The sequence below is a fragment of the Coregonus lavaretus genome (assembly GCF_964263955.1).
Source record: "Coregonus lavaretus genome assembly, chromosome: 34".
In the NCBI taxonomy this organism is placed as follows: Eukaryota; Metazoa; Chordata; class Actinopteri; order Salmoniformes; family Salmonidae; genus Coregonus; species Coregonus lavaretus.
This window is the reverse complement of record NC_140021.1, coordinates 304,727-327,157: the sequence shown is the minus strand read 5'-3', so window position 1 is coordinate 327,157 and position 22,431 is coordinate 304,727. Positions and strand designations below refer to the sequence as shown.

Genomic DNA, 22,431 nt, shown 5'->3' with positions numbered 1-22,431 from the left:
CAAATATCTGTTGCTATGACAAACTCATTCCATATGGGAGTCAGTACCAAAAATCTGTTGCTATGACAAACTCATTCCATATGGGAGTCAGTACCAAATATCTGTTGCTATGACAAACTCATTCCATATGGGAGTCAGTACCAAATATCTGTTGCTATGACAAACTCATTCCATATGGGAGTCAGTACCAAATATCTGTTGCTATGACAAACTCATTCCATATGGGAGTCAGTACCAAATATCTGTTGCTATGACAAACTCATTCCATATGGGAGTCAGTACCAAATATCTGTTGCTATGACAAACTCATTCCATATGGGAGTCAGTACCAAAAAATCTGTTGCTATGACAAACTCATTCCATATGGGAGTCAGTACCAAAAAATCTGTTGCTATGACAAACTCATTCCACATGGGAGTCAGCACCAACACACCCACCTCCTTCTATTAACGTCTATGCAAATCCTGCGACTAACAAGAAAATACACCACCTCTGATCTGTCCAATCAAATATCTAAAGCTTGTATGAGCACACTAGTTTACAGTGGTTTACACAAAAGGTACTAAGTAAGGAGAATGGTTTCCACACTTATAGACTGGCTATAGAACTTAGACTAGTTTACACCAGTACTTAGGACTACTTGGGAGAACTAAGCTCTGAGTATTCAACCTGTATGTTTAAACAAACCCACCTACTTCCCTTAACGTCTATGCAAAAATTGCACCAGTTGACATTAGTTTACATATGGAACTGAGGACTGAGAATGCTCAGTGGTGGTTGGTCATTAGGGAACTGAGGACTGAGAATACTGAGTGGTGGTTGGTCATTAGGGAACTGAGGACTGAGAATACTGAGTGGTGGTTGGTCATTAGGGAACTGAGGACTGAGAATACTGAGTGGTGGTTGGTCATTAGGGAACTGAGGACTGAGTATACTGAGTGGTGGTTGGTCATTAGGGAACTGAGGACTGAGAATACTGAGTGGTGGTTGGTCATTAGCGAACTGAGGACTGAGAATGCTCAGTGGTGGTTGGTCATTAGGGAACTGAGGACTGAGAATGCTCAGTGGTGGTTGGTCATTAGGGAACTGAGGACTGAGAATGCTCAGTGGTGGTTGGTCATTAGGGAACTGAGGACTGAGAATACTGAGTGGTGGTTGGTCATTAGGGAACTGAGGACTGAGAATACTGAGTGGTGGTTGGTCATTAGGGAACTGAGGACTGAGAATGATGAGTGGTGGTTGGTCATTAGGGAACTGAGGACTGAGAATACTGAGTGGTGGTTGGTCATTAGGGAACTGAGGACTGAGAATACTGAGTGGTGGTTGGTCATTAGTGAACTGAGGACTGAGAATGATGAGTGGTGGTTGGCCATTACAAAGGAAACAACAGCTAGGGGGATATGGAAAGGTTTACTTGTGTTTAGTTGTACACATGGCTCTTAAAGGGGCAGTACCCACTAATGAGCCTTTTGTACAATGTGCTTGTTTGCATTGTGTTTACATGGTCTGGCTCCAGTACTTACGGCATCAAGGTATGGGGGTAGCCTTCCCATAGATTCACTGGGTTGGACAGGAAGTTCTCCTGGAGAAGAGAAATGTATTGTTGATCATATGGATGACAGAGACAGACAGGAGACAGAGACAGACAGGAGACAGACAGGATGCACAGAGACAGACATACATTTACATTTTAGTCATTTAGCAGACGCTCTTATCCAGAGCGACTTACAGTTAGTGAGTGCATACATTATTATTTTGCATACTGGCCCCCCGTGGGAAACGAACCCACAACCCTGGCGTTGCAAACGCCATGCTCTACCAACTGAGCTACATCCCTGCCGGCCATTCCCTCCCCTACCCTGGACGACGCTGGGCCAATTGTGCGCCGCCCTATGGGTCTCCCGGTCACGGCCGGCTACGACAGAGCCTGGATTCGAACCAGGATCTAGTGGCACAGCTAGCAATTCAATGCAGTGCCTTAGACCACTGCGCCACTCGGGAGAACAGAGACAGACAGAGAGGAGACAGAGAGAGACAGACAGAGAGGAGACAGAGAGAGACAGACAGAGAGGAGACAGAGAGAGACAGACAGAGAGGAGACACAGAGAGACAGACAGAGAGAGAGACAGACAGAGAGGAGACAGACAGAGAGGAGACAGACAGAGAGGAGACAGACAGAGAGGAGACAGACAGAGAGGAGACAGACAGAGAGGAGACAGACAGAGAGGAGACAGACAGAGGAGACACAGAGAGACAGACAGAGAGGAGACAGACAGAGAGGAGACACAGAGAGACAGACAGAGAGGAGACACAGAGAGACAGACAGAGAGGAGACAGACACAGAGAGACAGACAGAGAGGAGACAGACAGAGAGGAGCCAGACACAGAGAGACAGACAAAGAGGAGACACAGAGAGACAGACAGAGAGGAGACAGAGAGGAGACAGACAGAGAGGAGACACAGAGGAGACAGACAGAGAGGAGACACAGAGGAGACAGACAGAGAGGAGACACAGAGAGACGAGACACAGAGAGACAGACACAGAGGAGACAGACAGCGGGCTGTCATGTGCCATTGGGTAATTTATTTTAAAATAGATATGTCCATTTTATACATGATATAATAACAGATTGCATTTTGCACCCCCACCCCAGTCACCTCAAGATGGTTTTGACCACTAAAGTTTTGCTTTGCTCCCACATGGACTGTTTTGGATCAGTGCCGTAATTTTATTTATTTCACCTTTATTTAACGAGGTAAGCCAGTTGAGAACAAGTTCTCATTTACAACTGTGACCTGGCCAAGATAAAGCAAAGCAGTGCGGAAAAAACAACAACAACAACACAGAGTTACACATGGGGTAAACAAAAACGTACAGTCAATAACGAATAGGAAATTTATATAGTGTGTGCAAATGTAGTAAGTTAAGGAGGTAAGGCAATAAATAGGCCATAGTGCAAAATAATTACAATTTAGTATTAACACTGGAGTGATAGATTTGCAGAAGATGATGTGCAAATAGAGATACTGGAGTGCAAATGAGCAAAATAAATAACAATATGGGGATGAGGTAGTTGGGTGGGCTAATTACAGATGGGCTGTGTACAGGTGCAGTGATCGGTAAGCTGCTCTGACAACTGATGCTTAAAGTTAGTGAGGGAGATAAGAGTCTCCAGCTTCAGAGATTTTTGCAATTTGTTCCAGTCATTGGCAGCAGAGAACTGGAAGGAATGGCGGCCAAAGGAGGTGTTGGCTTTGGGGATGACCAGTGAGATATACCTGCTGGAGCGCAGACTATGGGTGGGTGTTGCTATGGTGACCAATGAGCTAAGATAAGGCGGGGATTTGCCTAGCAGTGATTTATAGATGGCCTGGAACCAGTGGGTTTGGTGACGAATATGTAGTGAGGACCAGCCAACAAGAGCGTACAGGTCGCAGTGGTGGGTAGTATATGGGGCTTTGGAGACAAAACGGATGGCACTGTGATAGACTACATCCAATTTGCTGAGTAGAGTGTTGGAGGCTATTTTGTAAATGACATCGCCGAAGTCAAGGATCGGTAGGATAGTCAGTTTTACGAGGGCATGTTTGGCAGCATGAGTGAAAGAGGCTTTGTTGCGAAATAGGAAACCGATTCTAGATTGAACTTTGGATTGGAGATGCTTAATGTGAGTCTGGAAGGAGAGTTTACAGTCTAACCAGACACCTAGGTATTTGTAGTTGTCCACATACTCTAGGTCAGACCCGTCGAGAGTAGTGATTCTAGTCGGGTGGGCGGGTGCCAGCAGCGTTCGATTGAAGAGCATGCATTTAGTTTTACTAGTGTTTAAGAGCAGTTGGAGGCTACTGAAGGAGTGTTGTATGGCATTGAAGCTCGTTTGGAGGTTTGTTAACACAGTGTCCAATGAAGGGCCAGATGTATACAAAATGGTGTCGTCTGCGTAGAGGTGGATCTGAGAGTCACCAGCAGCAAGAGCGACATCATTGATATACACAGAGAAAAGAGTCGGCCCAAGAATTGAACCCTGTGGCACCCCCATAGAGACTGCCATAGGTCCAGACAACAGGCCCTCCGATTTGACACATTGAACTCTATCTGAGAAGTAGTTGGTGAACCAGGCGAGGCAGTCATTTCAGAAACCAAGGCTATTTAGTCTGCCAATAAGAATGCGGTGATTGACAGAGTCGAAAGCCTTGGCCAGGTCGATGAAGACGGCTGCACAGTACTGTCTATTATCGATCGCGGTTATAATATCATTTAGGACCTTGAGCGTGGCTGAAGTGCACCCACAACCAGCTCGGAAACCTGATTGCATAGCGGAGAAGGTACGGTGGGATTCGAAATGGTCAGTGATCTGTTTGTTAACTTGGCTTTCAAAAACTTTCGAAAGGCAGGGCAGGATGGATATAGGTCTGTAACAGTTTGGATCTAGAGTGTCACCCCCTTTGAAGAGGAGGATGACCGCGGCAGCTTTCCAATCTCTGGGGATCTCAGACGATACGAAAGAGAGGTTGAACAGGCTAGTAATAGGGGTTGCGACAATTTCGGCGGCTAATTTTAGAAAGGGTCCAGATTGTCTAGCCCAGCTGATTTGTAGGGGTCCAGATTTTGCAGCTCTTTCAGAACATCAGCTGTCTGAATTTGGGTGAAGGAGAAGCGGGGGGGGGGGGGGGGGGGGGGGGGGGTCAGCAGGCTGTGTGTTGGTCAGCAGGCTGTAGGCTGTGTGTTGGTCAGCAGGCTGTGTGTTGGTCAGTAGGCTGTAGGCTGTGTGTTGGTCAGCAGGCTGTGTGTTGGTCAGCAGGCTGTTTGTTGGTCAGCAGGCTGTGTGTTGGTCAGCAGGCTATGTGTTGGTCAGCAGGCTGTAGACTGTGTGTTGGTCAGCAGGCTGTAGACTGTGTGTTGGTCAGCAGGCTGTTTGTTGGTCAGCAGGCTGTGTGTTGGTCAGCAGGCTGTGTGTTGGTCAGCAGGCTGTAGACTGTGTGTTGGTCAGCAGGCTGTGTGTTGGTCAGCAGGCTGTTTGTTGGTCAGCAGGCTGTGTGTTGGTCAGCAGGCTGTGTGTTGGTCAGCAGGCTGTGTGTTGGTCAGCAGGCTGTGTGTTGGTCAGCAGGCTATGTGTTGGTCAGCAGGCTGTAGACTGTGTGTTGGTCAGCAGGCTGTGTGTTGGTCAGCAGGCTGTAGGCTGTGTGTTGGTCAGCAGGCTGTGTGTTGGTCAGCAGGCTGTAGGCTGTGTGTTGGTCAGCAGGCTGTGTGTTGGTCAGCAGGCTGTGTGTTGGTCAGCAGGCTGTGTGTTGGTCAGTAGGCTGTGTGTTGGTCAGCAGGCTGTGTGTTGGTCAGCAGGCTGTAGGCTGTGTGTTGGTCAGCAGGCTGTGTGTTGGTCAGCAGGCTGTAGGCTGTGTGTTGGTCAGCAGGCTGTGTGTTGATCAGCAGGCTGTGTGTTGGTCAGCAGGCTGTGTGTTGGTCAGTAGGCTGTGTGTTGGTCAGCAGGCTGTGTGTTGGTCAGCAGGCTGTAGGCTGTGTGTTGGTCAGCAGGCTGTGTGTTGGTCAGCAGGCTGTGTGTTGGTCAGCAGGCTGTGTGTTGGTCAGCAGGCTGTGTGTTGGTCAGCAGGCTGTAGGCTGTGTGTTGGTCAGCAGGCTGTGTGTTGGTCAGCAGGCTGTGTGTTGGTCAGTAGGCTGCAGGCTGTGTGTTGGTCAGCAGGCTGTGTGTTGGTCAGCAGGCTATAGGCTGTGTGTTGGTCAGTAGGCTGCAGGCTGTGTGTTGGTCAGCAGGCTGTGTGTTGGTCAGCAGGCTGCAGGCTGTGTGTTGGTCAGCAGGCTGTGTGTTGGTCAGCAGGCTGTGTGTTGGTCAGCAGGCTGTAGGCTGTGTGTTGGTCAGCAGGCTGTGTGTTGGTCAGCAGGCTGTGTGTTGGTCAGCAGGCTGTAGGCTGTGTGTTGGTCAGCAGGCTGTGTGTTGGTCAGTAGGCTGCAGGCTGTGTGTTGGTCAGCAGGCTGTGTGTTGGTCAGCAGGCTGTGTTGGTCATCTGGATCTCCATTGGTCTTTTGTTTACTGTAACTGGCCTGAACACAGACTGTCTTTATCATTCTGTTTATAGGCCTATAGCAGTACCACTTTTGTTCTGTTCACATTCATTCGTTCGCATTTGTTTAGAGTTTTAATATCACGTGCACAAGTACAGTGAAATGCCTTTCTTGCCAACAATGCAGTCATCAATATCAATGTAGCACTAAAATTAACTTAAGGTAGAACAAACACACACGAGAAATAAAAAAAGACCCCTTCCCCTTTTCATTACGTTACAGCCTTATTCTAAAATGAATTAAATAAATACAATTCCTCAATCAATCTACACACAATACCCCATAATGAAAGGTTTATATAAAGTCAGGATCGAGGGAAAGATGAACAGAGCAAAGTACAGAGAGATCCTTGATGAAAACCTGCTCCAGAGCGCTCAGGACCTCAAATTGGGGCGAAGGATCACCTTCCAACAGGACAACGACCCTAAGCACACAGCCAAGACAACGCAGGAGTGGCTTCGGGACAAGTCTCTGAATGTCCTTGAGTGGCCAAGCCAGAGCCCGGACTTGAACCTGATCGAACATCTCTGGAGAGACCTGAAAATAGCTGTGCAGCGACGCTCCCCATCCAACCTGACAGAGCTTGAGAGGATCTGCAGAGAAGAATGGGAGAAACTCCCCAAATACAGGTGTGCCAAGCTTGTAGCGTCATACCCAAGAAGACTCGAGGCTGTAATCACTGCCAAAGGTGCTTCAATAAAGTACTGAGTAAAGGGTCTGATTACTTATGTAAATTAATTTCCAAAAATGTCTACAAACCTGTTTTTGCTTTGTCATTATGGGGTATTGTGTGTAGATTAATGAGGAGGGAAAAATCAATTTAATCCATTTTAGAATAAGGCTGTAACGTAACAAAATGTGGAAAAAGTAAAGGGGTCTGAATACTTTCCGAATGCACTGTATACAGGGTCAGCTCCAACACCATATTTACAATGTGCAGGGATACTGGGGTGATTGAGGTAAATACAGTTTAAGTCGGAGGTTTACATACACTTAGATTGGAGTCATTAAAACTCCTTTTTCAACCACTCCACAAATGTATTATAATAATAATAATAATAATAATAATAATAATAATAAGCCATTTAGCAGACGCTTTTATCCAAAGTGACTTACAGTCATGTGTGCATACATTTTTACGTATGGGTGGTCCCGGGGATTGAACCCAATACCCTGGCGTTACAAGCGCCATGCTCTACCAATTGAGCTACAGAGGACCAGGTCAACAAACTATCGTTTTGGCAAGTCGGTTAGTACATCTACTTTGTGCATGACACAAGTAATTTATCCAACAATTGTTTCCAGACAGATTATTTCATTTATAATTCACTGTACTACAATTCCAGTGGGTCAGAAGTTTACATACACTAAGTTGACTGTGCCATTAAACAGCTTGGAAAATTCCAGAAAATGATGTCATGGCTTTAGAAGCTTCTGATACGCTAATTGACATCATTTGAGTCAATTGGAGGTGTACCTGTGGATGTATTTCAAGGCCTACCTTCAAACTCAGTGCCTCTTTGCTTGACATCATGGGAAAATCAAAAGAAATCAGCCAAGACCTCAGAAACAAAATTGTAGACTTCCACAAGTCTGGTTCATCCTTGGGAGCAATTTCCAAACACCTGAAGGTACCAAGTTCATCTGTACAAACAATAGTACGCAAGTATAAACACCATGGGACCACGCAGCCGTCATACCGCTCAAGCCGTCATACCGCTCCTAGAGATGAACGTACTTTGGTGCGAAAAGGTGCAAATCAATCCCAGAACAACAGCAAAGGACCTTGTGAAGATGCTGGAGGAAATAGGTACAAAAGTATCTATATCCACAGTAAAACGAGTCCTATTTCGACATAACCTGAAAGGCCGCTCAGCAAGGAAGAAGCCACTGCTCCAAAACCGCCATAGAAAAGCCAGACTACGGTTTGCAACTGCACAAAGATCGTACTTTTTGGAGAAATGTCCTCCGGTCTGATGAAACAAAAACAGAACTGTTTGGCCATAATGACCATCGTTATGTTTGGAGGAAAAAGGGGGTTGCTTGCAAGCCGAAGAACACCATCCCAACCGTGAAGCACGGGGGTGGCAGCATCATGCTGTGGGGGTGCTTTGCTGCAGGGGAGGACTGGTGCACTTCACAAAATAGATGGCATCATGAGGAAGGAAAATTATGTGGATATATTGAAGCAACATCTCAAGACATCAGTCAGGAAGTTAAAGCTTGGTCGCAAATGGGTCTTCCAAATGGACAATGACACCACGCATACTTCCAAAGTTGTGGCAAAATGGCTTAAGTACAACAAAGTCAAGGTATTGGAGTGGCCATCACAAAGCCCTGACCTCAGTCCTATAGAAAATTTGTGGGCAGAACTGAAAAAGCGTGTGCGAGCAAGGAGGCCTACAAACCTGACTCAGTTACACCAGCTCTGTCAGGAGGAATGGGCCAAAATTCACCCAACTTATTGTGGGAAGCTTGTGGAAGGCTACCCGAAACGTTTGACCCAAGTTAAACAATTTAAAGGCAATGCTACCAAATACTAATTGAGTGTATGTAAACCTCTGACCCACTGGGAATGTGATGAAAGAAATAAAAGCTGAAATAAATAATTCTCTCTACTATTATTCTGACATTTCACATTCTTAAAATAAAGTGGTGATCCTAACTGACCTAAAACAAAACAAAAATTCATTTTTTTTACTAGGATTAAATGTCAGGAATTGTGGAAAACTGAGTTTAAATGTATTTGGCTAAGGTGTATGTAAACTTCCGACTTCAACTGTATGTATAGGGGTAAGGTGACTAGGCATCAGGATATATAATAAACAGAGTAGCAGCAGCGTAAATTATGATTGTATGGGAGTCCGTGTGCATGCGTGTAGAGTCAGTATAAATATATGTGCATGTGTCAGAGCGTGTGAGTCATAGAGACAGTGAAAAAAATAATGTAATACACGGTCAACTCAGATAATCCGTGTAGCCATTGTGTTAGCTACTTAGCAGTCTTATGGTTTGGGGATAGAAGCTGTTCAGGAGCATGTTGGTGTCAGACTTGATGCACTGGTACCGCTTGCCGTGCGGAAGGTAGAGTCTATGGCTTGGGTGGCTGGAGTCTATAACGATTTTCCGGGCCTTCCTTTACACCTCCTGATATAGAGTTCCTGGATGGCAGGGATCTCGGCCCCAGTGATGTACTGGGCTGTCCGCACCACCCTCTGTAGCGCCATGCGATCGAGGGCGGTGATATTGCCATACCAAGCAGTGATGCAGCCAGTCAAGATGCTCTCAAATGGTACAGCAACTTTGAGGGTCCAGTGACACCAAGGAACTTGAAGCGCTCGACCAAGCACAACTCCAACACCGTCATTAAGTTTGCTCGACCTGCTCCACTGCAGCCCGTCGATGTGGATGGGGGCGTGCTCGGCCCTCCATTTGCTGTAGTGCACGATCAGCTTCCTGGTCTTACTGATGTTGAGGGAGAGGTTGTTGTCCTGGCACCATTCTGCCAGGTCTCAGACCTCCCCCATGTAGGCGGTCTCATCGTCGTTGGTGATCAGGCCTACCACCGTCGTGTCGTCAGCAAACTTAATGACGGTGTTGGAGTTGTGCTTGGCCACAGAGTGGGTGAACAGGGAGTACAGGAGGGGACTTAGCACACAGCCCTGGGGGGCCCCCGTGTTGAGGGTCAGCGTGGCGGAGGTATTGTTGCCTACCCTCACCACCTGGGATCGGCCCGTCAGCAAGTCCAGGACCCAGTTACAGAGGGAGGTGTTCAGTCCCAGGGTCCTAATGTCACACCCTGGCTCGGGGACTCTATATGTTGAGCCAGGGTGTGTGCATTCTATGTGTTCGTTTTCTATGTTGGGTATTCTAGTTGTTCTGTTTCTATGTTTGCCTGTATGACTCCCAATCAGAGGCAACGAGTGTCAGCTGTCGGCTGGTTGTCTCTGATTGGGAGCCATATTTAATCTGTATGTTTTCCTTTGGGTGTTGTGGGTTTTTGTTCCGTGTTCGGTCATTGATACCGTGGACGTCACGAGTCGTTTCTTGTTTTGTTTCGTGCTTTAACTAATTAAAGTCATGTTTGTTCATCACGCTGCGCCTTGGTCTACTCCTTACCCTGACGATCGTGACAGAAAAACCCACCATACAAAGACCAAGCAGCGTGTCCAGGAACACACGCAGGAGGTGACGCTGGTGGATGTCCTCCTCGGTTGGGGGCAGATTACCGAGGAGGAGGCCGTCCGGTACCGGAAGGCGATGAAGGGGGAGACCCAGGCAGGAGTGGAGAAGCGGCGTCAACCGGGCCGTGGTCGGAAAGGCGAGAGGCACCCCCAAGAATTTTTTAGGGGGGGGCACACGGCATGGGCGACTGGGCAGCAGGAGGCTGCCACAGGGCGAATCGGGAGATTAAGAGAGGAGGCCACCGGCTTTTGGGGGCCAGAAGGCAGGTTGGCGGAGCCTGGATGGAGAGCAGAGCCAACTCCCCGTACTCAGGCATGGCAGCATGAGACTGGGCAGGTTCCGCGGTATGCGGAGATGCGCACTGTGCCGCGAGTGGTACGGCATAGTCCGGTACGTCCTGTGCGAGCACCCCGCACGTGTTGTGCGAAGGTGGGCATGCAGCCAGGAAGGAGTGTGCCGGCTCAGCGCTCGCGGCCTCCAGTGCCTCTCCTCGGTCCCGGATATCCTGCGCCAGTGTCACGTGCTGTTATGCCAGTACGGGTACACAGCCCTGTACGTCCTGTGCTGATGCCTCACACAGAGTGTGTGAAGGTAGGCATTCAGCCAGGACGGGTTGTGGCAGCTCTTCACTCCAGGTCTCCTATCCGTCTCCATAGCCCAGTCCGGCCTGTTCCTGCTCCACGCACCAAGCCTACGGGGTGCGTCGTCAGCCCAGCCCGGCCTGTCCCTGCTCCACGTACCAAACCTACGGTGTGCGTCGCCAGCCCTGCCCGGCCTGTTCCTGCTCCACGCACCAAACCTACGGTGTGCGTCGCCAGCCCAGCCCGGCCTGTCCCTGCTCCACGCACCAAGCCTACGGGGTGCGTCGCCAGCCCAGCCCGGCCTGTTCCTGCTCCACGCACCCAACCTACGGTGTGCGTCGCCAGCCCTGCCCGGCCTGTTCCTGCTCCACGCACCAAACCTACGGTGTGCGTCGCCAGCCCAGCCCGGCCTGTCCCTGCTCCACGCACCAAACCTACGGTGTGCGTCGCCAGCCCAGCCCGGCCTGTCCCTGCTCCACGCACCAAACCTACGGTGTGCGTCGCCAGCCCAGCCCGGCCTGTCCCTGCTCCACGCACCAAGCCTACGGGGTGCGTCGCCAGCCCAGCCCGGCCTGTCCCTGCTCCACGCACCAAACCTACGGTGCGCGTCGCCAGCCCGGCCCGGCCTGTTCCTGTCACTCGCACCAAGCCAGGGGTGCGAGTCGCCAGCCCGGCCCGGTCTGTTCCTGCCACTCGCACCAAGCCAGGGGTGCGAGTCGCCAGCCTGGTCCAGCCTGTTCCTGCCACTCGCACCAAGCCAGGGGTGCGAGTCGTCAGCCTGGTTCAGCCCGTTCCTGCTACTCGCACCAAGCCCGGGGTGCGAGTCGTCAGCCTGGTAAGACCGGTCAGCTGCTCCACAACGGAGCGTAAGCAATCCGCTCCGTCAATGTCCAGTCCAGATCCAGCCAGCGGGGTCAGACCGGACCAGGGGCGCTACGGGGGTAGTATGGAGGGGTGGTGGTCAAAGCCGGAGCCGGAGCCGCCTCCGAGGAGGAATGCCCACCCAGCCCTCCCCTGTTTGGGGTGTTTAGACGCGGTCGCAGTCCGCGCCTTTAGGGGGGGGTACTGTCACACCCTGGCTCGGGGACTCTATATGTTGAGCCAGGGTGTGTGCATTCTATGTGTTCGTTTTCTATGTTGGGTATTCTAGTTGTTCTGTTTCTATGTTTGCCTGTATGACTCCCAATCAGAGGCAACGAGTGTCAGCTGTCGGCTGGTTGTCTCTGATTGGGAGCCATATTTAATCTGTATGTTTTCCTTTGGGTGTTGTGGGTTTTTGTTCCGTGTTCGGTCATTGATACCGTGGACGTCACGAGTCGTTTCTTGTTTTGTTTCGTGCTTTAACTAATTAAAGTCATGTTTGTTCATCACGCTGCGCCTTGGTCTACTCCTTACCCTGACGATCGTGACACCTAAGCTTGGTGACGAGCTTGGAGGGGACTATGGTGTTGAATGCTGAGCTGTAGTCAATGAACAGCATTGTCACATAGGTATTCCTCTTATCTAGGTGGGTGAGGGCAGTGTGGAGTGCGATTAAGATTGCGTCATCTATGGATCTGTTCGGGCAGTATGCAAATTGGAGTGGGTCTAGGGTGTCTGGGATGATGGAGTTGATGTGTACCAGACCCACCCTCTCAAAGCACTTTCTGGTAACAGATGTGAGTGCTACAGGGTGGTAGTCATTCTGGCATTAAGCCCAAGGGTTCCTGGGAAGAGGAATGATGGGACAAGGAGAGGTTGTAAATGACCGTGAATACACCTGCCAGCTGTTCTGCGCATGCTCTGAGAAAGCGCCCTGGAATACCCTCGGGCCCTGCGGCCTTGTGGGTGTTGACCTCATTAAAGTCGGCCTCGGAGAGCGAGACCACCCAGTCCTCTGAGTCGGTGGTGGCCCTCACATCCGGCACGATGTTGTTATTCAGTATTTGTTTTGCATGAATAACTAGACTACTATTTTCAGCAGTTAGTTTGCATTATTTTGGTAAGACAGCTGCTTTCAAATAGGGTAATTTACCTATTACAAACAGCCTATCTATCTTCTAGCCTATATTCATTACCAAATAGGCCTTGGTTTAGTGTGAGGGTGCTGTCCATTGTGCTGATACAGAGCAGAGGTGATGGGCTACACATTTCGCACCAACCCGTCACTTCAAAAGTACTCAATGGTCTCGGAGTGTCGGTATTTGAACTTTGTTTATTGTGCTATAGCGTGATATAAGCAGAATTCAATACAATTCCAGTGCAAGAACCCCCCCAAATTGTGCCCCCTCACCGATTCCAACAGCCCCCTTAGTCACTTTATCCTGGCGCCAGGTCTGTCTGCTTCGGCTTGGTAAGTAATATCCACCAAATAAGCCATTTCTACCCTCTTTGCATCAAATATGTATGCTGCTAAGACAAGTTCATTTTAAACCCCCCCCAACCACCCAAGCTTTTGCACCCCCACTTTCAGACAAAGTCAGGCACCCAATACACATACAACTAGCCCAGTATTAAAACCATTTTAAAATCACCTATTAACATCACACACACCAGATAATCCAGTAAACAAATAGTTTAAACCATGTAAAGACATGAGGATGCTGGTTCCCCAGCAACACACACACACGCACACACACACACGCCTACCTACCGACATGAGGATGTTGGTTCCCCAGCCGAAGGAGACCAGGTAAAAGGCGGAGAGCTGGCCTGACTCGTTGAACTTGCTGTGCTTGGTCTTAGAGAAGTGCATCTTCCGGTTGATCTTCTGTATATAAGGACACATGAGAAGAGTCAATCGAGGTCAAACTGATCAGTGATTATCAGTGTCGGATGATCAATTATGCTGTCAGAATATCAAACTTCATCAGTGATTATCAGTGTCGGATGATCAATTATGCTGTCAGAATATCAAACTTGATCAGTGATTATCAGTGTCGGATGATCAATTATGCTGTCAGAATATCAAACTGATCGGTGGTTGTCTGACTTATTTAAATTATTTTTTATCAACGAGCAAATAAGACTATAATAACATATCAAATGTACAGAAAAACATAGGAAGTGTCTGGGTGGGTGTCACTACTTACGTCCAGTACATACTCCTGGATGATGGCGTGCATGATGATGGCGACCATCATGTAGAAGAACACTGTAGCCAGATCCTTCAGACCGTGGTGGAAGTGGTTCACTCCGCTCTCCTCTGGCAGGCCCTCTGATAGGGAGACCTAAGCATTAATAATCCCTTTATAAAAGCCTTCATAAAGCCTTTATGTTACTGCCCCAATGTTTTTAATGTAGTAAATAGAACGTCACTGCCATCTAGAATGTAATGAGATGCCTTGCTAGCAGGCAGCCTCAGGGCTCAGGACTGTAGGCAGATCCTTCAGACCATTTGACATTTACATTTTTAGTCATTTAGCAGACGCTCTTATCCAGAGCGATTTACAGGAGCAATCAGGGTTAAGTGCCTTGCTCAAGGGCACAGACAGATTTTTCACCTAGTCGACTCGGGGATTAGAACCAGCGACCTTTCGGTTACTGGCACAACGCTCTTAACCACTAAGCTACCTGCCGCCCCGTGGACCATGGTGGAAGTGGTTCACTACACTCTCCTCTGGTAGGGAGACACATGAAACATTTATTAAGCCTTAATAAACCCTTTATAACCCTTCATAGATGCCTTATACTGTATATCATTTATAAGAAGTTGTTCAAAAACAGTCTCTTCTGGACCCTCTGATGGAAGAGATGCATCGTCGCAATTATACTGAGGTCCCACTTTTTAAACACATTTGCTTTACGAAGCCTTTATAAGCAACAAGGTTTAGTCAACTTCCCTCCCAAAGTCCTGACCTGCTACTGTAGTCATTTAGCTTCAACAAATATCAGCCTGTTAATGAATGACAGAGGGCTTGTGAGCACTGTAAACTGAACCTGCGTCCCAAAAGTAGTGCACTGTTGGGAACAGGGTGGTATTTTGGACGCAACTCGACTCTGATAAGAACATCAGCTCTTCAAATAAAATCAGACATCATAAAGCACATTCCGTCAGCACGTTAGACTTTAAATGAAGAAATAGAGCAGTAAGTTCAGGGATAAATGAGTAAGGCGCTACACTGGTAATGCTGAGAGTCTGTTTATTTTTTTTAGGTCAGTTTGTTTTTATTTTTTAATTATCAGTTTTTATTTATTTGATAGGTCAAATGCTGTAACACAGAGTAAAACAGTAAAAGTCCCCTGATGGTAGTGACTGCCCATTACTGCTTATCACTTATTAACCATCATTCATTCACATTACTTTACTAAGATATTTCAGTTTTATTTGATGACCATTATTTTATTCCAAGTCATTATGTCATCTCTGTTCTCATGCAGTAGCAGCCAGCCAGCCAGCCTTCCATCTCTGTTCTCATGCAGTAGCAGCCAGCCAGCCAGCCTTCCATCTCTGTTCTCATGCAGTAGCAGCCAGCCAGCCTTCCATCTCTGTTCTCATGCAGTAGCAGCCAGCCAGCCTTCCATCTCTGTTCTCATGCAGTAGCAGCCAGCCAGCCTTCCGTCTCTGTGCTCCCCAATGAGTCATCCTTTATATTAGCTGACTATAGAACCTGCTGCCTATGTTGTCTGACAAAATCACTTTTTTATTAGTTCTTTAAAGTAAATAAGGCATACTTTTATGACTACTGAATACCAGCTATCAATCACTTAGATCATGTATTGTCGGGTAGAGATACCTCGCGAAGCAACAACTGCTCTCTCGATCGCGCGTTCTTCTCTCCCTCTGTGTCTGCCCCACAAACTTGACCGGACAAGTAGGCGCGCAATGGATTATGGTCATTGTAGTTCATTAGAACATTTTCTGCACTAAACTATGTAGAATATTGGCCTGTTGGAAACTACAACATCACACAGTTCGTACTTGATCTGATTTCTCTCTAGAGAAAACGGCGCATTAAGGTTACAGTAAAAAAAAATGTTTTAAAAAATAGAATTCAAATAATTGAACCAACGTTGGTCAGTTAGTTGTTAAAAAAAAAAGAAAAATAACAAAAATGTTGGTTAAGCGCTCAGCACTATCCACTGGTAAGAAGAGTGTAGCACGAGTGTGTAGAATACCATGAATTCACCTTGAGATGAGGCAAGGACTGCATCCCAAATGGTACCCTATTCCCTATGTAGTACACTACCCTACGGGCCCTGGTCCAAAAGTAGTGCGCTATATAGGGAATAGGGCGCCATTTGGGACTCAGACAAGACTCCGATGCCGTGGCCTGTGTTACACTCTAGCCCCAATCCTTCCAGGACAACCTAAAAGGAGAACTTTATCAAATCAGGAAGACTAAATATAGTGCCAAAGGGAAAAAAAATAAAGCTCTGAAAGAAGGTGTTAGGCAACTGGTAGACCATACGAGTACTTCTATTCTCTAACACACAGGAGAAGCCTTCTGATTCTACAACTAGTCTGTAGATTCTAGTCATAGTTAAAGTTTCTATACTTGATAACAGGCAAACTAGTTCCACACACACACACACACTAAAGAAAAGGTGGACGAGAAAGGAAGATGGCATGAGGCAATTGTTGTCTTGTCATTCATTCAAAATAAAATGTCACAACAACAACAAAAAAGTTACAAAAGCAAAAGAGGTAGTTGATACAACCTCCATACCGGATCCTCATCTTTTTGAGCATCACGGTTTGACCCAGTGAAAAAAATGATAAAAGTTCAGATGGGGCCACTAAGAAGTTAAACTCACCATTTGCTGAGATGGTAACATTGTATTGGACAGTGATGAACAGCACTGCAACCTTCGAGGTGACCTGCATCACAGAGGGGACAAGGAAGAGGATTAATTAAAGAAATGGCTTCAGTCCCAAATCGCACCCTATTCCCTATATGGTGCACTACTTAGCCTGGCTCTGGTCAAAAGTAGTGCACTATATAGGGAATAGGGTGCCATTTGGGACACATCCAGAGGCTTGTTTCTGAGTTATTGACTAAAAGCAAACCACAGCATGATTTTCTCATTAGCTTTCTGGCCTTTCTGTGGGTAGCCTACTGCTGTGTTAAATAAACCAGGTAGCATTGTAGATTTACTGACTAGACCACAAAGTATCAGACAGAAACACATGTTGAGTGTGCAAACCATTCAATCCAATACTACAGATAAGATTGAATTGAAAACCGGGGATTTAGATTTCATAAAGCTATATAAATATGGCAAGACTGATTCATAACTATACATTTGTAGAACTCCGTTCTGGAATACAGTAGGTTATTTATTTTAGATGTGCATCATCAATGTGACTACAGCACATCAAGGCACAAGAACTCAAACTCCCATAATGCGTCTCCTCAACTCAATGCTGGCGCTGAATTTTATGTTGCGTTCACGTCCAGTCGGAACTAGGGAACTCGGAAATGTACGACTTCCTAGATGTCTGAACGCAACACGTGTTTAACTGCAACCAGTTAGCGGTTCAAATATTCGAGTTTCCTAGTTCCAACTACTACATTAACGCAGCATTAGTAAAGGATACTTCATGTAGGCAAAACATGAAGGCAAAAAAGAATTCAGTGTAAACCAACAATAAATAAATAATAAATAATATATGTATATATATATATATATATATGTTTTTAAAACCTAAGCTGTTCAATTTGTAAACTGAATAGGCGATGCTTAGGACTTTCTGAATCTAACTCGTTTTTCGAACGAGCGGTGCTACCTATAAACGATGACAGCGCTTACAATCGCCCAGTGATTGCCACGTAGCCTACACTTTATCTGCGAATAAAAAGTATCCATGCTGGACAGTCTAGCACAATATTGTATCCAGAGAAATTGCAACATTGTGGTCGCTAAATGTACCAATCCATATGTAACGCTAGTTCCAGTTAGGTTACATTGTTGCCCCAAATATTGCAATGATGCGTGTAATGCGACGTAGACAAAGTTATTCAAATGTCCAAGTGGCCAGACTCGACAGGAACAATAGGGAACCCGGCAGGGATGGGGGGGTCAGTTTTAAATCTATAACTAGGCTACTACACGCCTTTTCAAATCAAAAAGACACTTATGCAATTACCATTTACTTGAATATTACAACAAGGACAACCTAAAAAAGCAGAGAAACTTTGGATTTGTCACTAGAGGAGGACGAGTAGATCAGCCCTGTCCATTTTCAAGAGACTGACGTGACGGAACGAAATCATCTCCCCCCCAGGCCAGTTGACACATTGTAGCTAGGCTTTGTACCTTGTACTAGGCTCAGTAGGGCCTGTTTGGAAAGCTAGGTCTTATTGCATCCCAGACCCCTTCCAACCTGTGGACTAGCCTTACCTCAAACATCAACCCGAGGAGGAACACCATAGCAACACAGGAAACAATATCTGCATGGTTCTGGATGACAAACTCATGACTCAACACCGGCGGGTTCTTGTTGGTCTTTTTGCGGATCCCCATTTTTACGGCTTCCAAAAGTGAACTTTTATCGACCGGCGCGACTCAGAAGCAGAGTGAATCGGCTATGACCACGTATTCGGTAATGTTATCTGTCCGTCCCCGTCAGCTCTAAAGCAAGGCACCAGTCCTCCTCCTCCTGCTTCTCTCTCACAAACACGGGCCAACAAATTAAAATCGAGTCACTCTTCTTCTTGTGGGAGGATCTAGCCGACGCGCGTTGCTGGGAGAGCGTTTTTTTAAACACCAGGCTGGAAGGTACGTGAGCCGTTTGCCGCCACCTACATGTCCGGAGTATGGAGACGGTTGGTTTTATGTGCAAACCGCCATCCACAACCCCGCAAGCAATATTCCATCTACATGCTGACCAACACGAGCGGTGCGTTGCAAAATAAATGTACACATACATGTTATTCAATCGTTGCTGCTTATTGTTTTATGCTTATTTATAAAAACCCTCTTAGGCCTCACTGCTACCTATCTGAGATACCTACTGCAGCCCTCATCCTCCACATACAACACCCGTTCTGCCAGTCACATACTGTTAAAGGTCACACAACCCTGGGTCGCTCCTCTTTTCTGTTCGCTGCAGCTGGCGACTGGAACGAGCTGCAAAAAACACTCAAACTGGATCGTTTTATCTCCATCTCTTCATTCAAAGACTCAATCATGGACACTCTTACTGACAGTTGTGGCTTAGGGTGATGTATTGTTGTCTCTACGTTCTTGCCCTTTGTGCTGTTGTCTGTGCCCAGTAATGTTTGTACCATGTTTATGTGCTGCTACCATGTTGTGCTGCTGTCATGTTGTATTGCTACCATGTTGTATTGCTACCATGTTGTTGTCATGTGGTGTCGCTACCATGCTGTGTTGTCATGTGTTGCTTCCATGCTATGTTGTTGTCTTAGGTCTCTCTTTATGTAGTGTTGTGTGTTTTGTCCTATATTTTTATTTGTAAATCCAGCCCCCGTCCCCGCATGAGGATTTTGCCTTTTGGTAGGCCGTCATTGTAAATAAGAATTTGTTCTTACCTGACTTGCCTAGTTAAATAAAGGTTAAATAAAAAACTAATTGCATCCAAACTGCTCGTGCGCGTCAACGAGAGTCTGCATGGCCAGGCACTAAAACAGAACTTGGTTCTATTTGTGACCCTTGATGCGCTGCAAGTCCCACCTCTCCCATCCCCTCATTGGTTTTTAGGAGCATATACCTACATGGGTGATTGAAAGATGAACTGAGGTCCACACTCCAGTCCAGCTGGTGGTGGTAATGCACCTTAAAGTTGGTTGCCAACCGCCATATAAAGTCCAAAGAAGAAGAAGAAGCCTGACGGAGGAGAGATTACAAGAAATGAACTCGGTTTACCGTAGCTAGCTAATGAGCAGCTAGCAGGTTACTGTAGGCGAATTAGCTGCTTGTTAGTTAGCTTTCTAGCCAAATGTACACACTATAGCTAAGTGAAATGTCATCAGCTAGTTAACTTCATATTAGCTTGTTATCTTGATTTAGGCCTATTTATCATTGTAAATTAAAAACTCATGCTCCAAATGCATTTGTAGATAACGGCAATGGAAGAGAGTGAAAGGATTTTCTGCTACAGATGTCAGAAAAAAGGGAGTGGGTGTACTAGTTAGATGGGGAAGGTTGTGGGATGAATTATGAAAATAATGTTTTAGTCCAGTTTTAGTCCCTAGGAGAGGAAAACTATGAAGATAGACAATGTTTCAAAGCCACCCTTTCCTTTACCCAGAGTACCCATTCATGTGCATGTAGGCCTATGTATTTTACAGGAAGTGAGCTGTAATCATCAATGTCATGACATCAGTATAATGAAAGAATCATAAGGTACACTACATGAGAATCATAATGTTAAGATACCATAATGCAATTGGTAGCATGTTACATGGGAAATTCATGCTTAGTGTGTCATTTACAATGTTATAATGCGTGTTACTGGTGATTTCTATCCTCTGGTGGGCAAATTTCAGAATTTGGTGGCTTTGATCACAGTTTTGAGGTTTAAGGTTGCTTGATGTTCATAGCTAGCTAGCAGCACAAGCAAACATTGTTGTGCAAATCTCTATTCACCCACCATCAACAGCAACACTCTGCAATCTTTCTCCAATGACATTGACCTTGTGATTTTGTCTCTGTATTCTAGCAATGCAAAATCATATAGAATTGGAAAACCAGACAAAGTGATGATTGGCTTTCCTCCATCTTTTTTTTGGTTGCGCTTGCCTGGAACTAATGACAGGCGGAACTATGTTTCATGAACGGAAGATTTCCAAGCAAACATCTGCTCCTCACCTGATTGGTTAACGGCAGCGGTGGCCGCATGTCATTTGCCCCCCCCGTGGGAATCGAACCCACAACCCTGGCGGTGCAAGTGCCACGCTCTACCAACTGAGCTACAGTTGTTCCGCCTTGATTGTCCCTCGAGATAATCTGATTTCTCCGTAATTTCTCTGTGTAGCTCAGTTGGTAGAGCATGGCGCTTGCACCGCCAGGGTTGTGGGTTCGATTCCCATGGAGGACGAGTACAGAAAATGTATGAACTCACTACTGTAAGTTGCTCTGGATAAGAGTGTCTGCTAAATGACTAAAATTTAAGAAAATTGTTATCATGGATTCACATACAGAACTGATGTCCTCTCTCAATGATTTACAGATTGTGGTCGTCGTGCCGTCCTCCTGTTTAAACTCATCAAGTTTACCTTGGCAGAACTGCAAACTGTTCTTCAGGTCCTGGACCTCTCTGGTCAGGTCGTCCAGTCTTTTATTAGTTGAATCCACCAATATTTGGACAAAACACTTGAAGCTATTTTCTTGTTGTTGTAACAACTGCTTGTAGAACTCTTTTTGTTCGTTTTAAAAGATCCTTCACCTGTGATAGAGAGACACCACTGTTCTCAACGGTACTCCCGCTGGCTTTGGTCTTCGTCATGGTAGCAACCTAGGTTACACTGTTACTTCCAGACAGGGCAGGTCGCAGGGTGGGCTAGCTAGTTAGGCATCTTGGTTGGCTAGTTGGCTACATTAGCTAACATCTCTCCGTGGTGTAGTCAGGCTTTTCCACACAGGCGGTGACATGTTAGCAAATGTGCGTAACGTTAGTGATTGGCGCTAACTAGCTAACGTTAAATATCCCTGCCCCGTGAGGGGTGATTTAAAAAAGTAATAGTCAATCGATCAATAATATAATAATACTCTTAGCAACAAAAAAAAAAAGAGATGTAGAATCTATGAGAATAGAAATGTTCAGAACTTTTGTGAAACATCACAGCACAGTTGAAAAATATATGGCAAATATAAATCAAAACTGGATGGTGTTCAGAGATAGATGGGAGGGGTTGAGTGGAGCTGAAGGATGGGACTAAAAACAAACAAAAGACAACTATTGTAAAATATACTGTGTCCTTAAAATGTATACAGTAGGAAGCTTGCATCTACTACAAAACCATGGTGCTTGCCTACAGAGCTGTGAGGGGAACGGCACCTCCTTACCTTCAGGCTCTGATCAGACCCTACACCCAAACGAGGGCACTACGTTCATCCACCTCTGGCCTGCTAGCCCCTCTATGGAAGCACAGTTCCCGCTCAGCCCAGTCAAAGCTATTCGCTTCTCTGGCACCCCAATGGTGGAACAAGCTCCACCACGACGCCAGGACAGCGGAGTCACTGACCCTCTCCTGGAGACACTTGAAACCCCCACCTCTTTAAGGAATACCTGGAATAGTATAACAGTAATCATTCTACACCCCCCCTCCCCACCCCCCCATAAAAAAAAGGGTGGTTGTCCCACTGGCTATCCTAAGTTGAATGCACCAATTTGTAAGTCGCTCTGGATAAGAGCGTCTGCTAAATGACTTAAATGTAAATGTAAATGTATGTATAAGCTGGAAGTAGAAGCCTAAGTGTTGTTGTCCATTAGTTTACTCCAATTAGGGGAGGGGTGGTAGGGTTAGGGGAAAATAATAAAGGAAAATATATTTTAAATAATTATATACACTACCAGTCAAAAGTTCGGACACACCTACTTATTCAAGAGTTTGTCTTTATTTTCTCTATTTCTACATTGTAGAATAATAGTGAAGACATCGAAAATATAAAATATCACATATGGAATCATGTAGTAACCAAAAA

The 22,431-nt window shown here is 46.4% G+C and overlaps 1 protein-coding gene across 1 annotated transcript in view; it reads right to left on the bottom strand.

Annotated features, from left to right (window-relative positions):
* Positions 1 to 18,433, bottom strand: part of LOC311109189 (translocating chain-associated membrane protein 1-like) — a 28,400-nt gene extending 9,967 nt beyond the window's left edge. The window contains exons 1-5 of the mRNA XM_084152028.1: positions 18,166 to 18,433; positions 16,579 to 16,642; positions 13,914 to 14,038; positions 13,475 to 13,591; positions 1,524 to 1,582 (exon numbers count right to left, since the gene is read on the bottom strand). Of these exons, the coding sequence (XP_084008154.1) occupies positions 1,524 to 1,582; positions 13,475 to 13,591; positions 13,914 to 14,038; positions 16,579 to 16,642; positions 18,166 to 18,288 (488 nt within the window). The 5' untranslated portion in view covers positions 18,289 to 18,433. The remainder of the gene's footprint in view (positions 1 to 1,523; positions 1,583 to 13,474; positions 13,592 to 13,913; positions 14,039 to 16,578; positions 16,643 to 18,165) is intronic.
* Between the last annotated feature and the right edge of the window lie 3,998 nt (positions 18,434 to 22,431).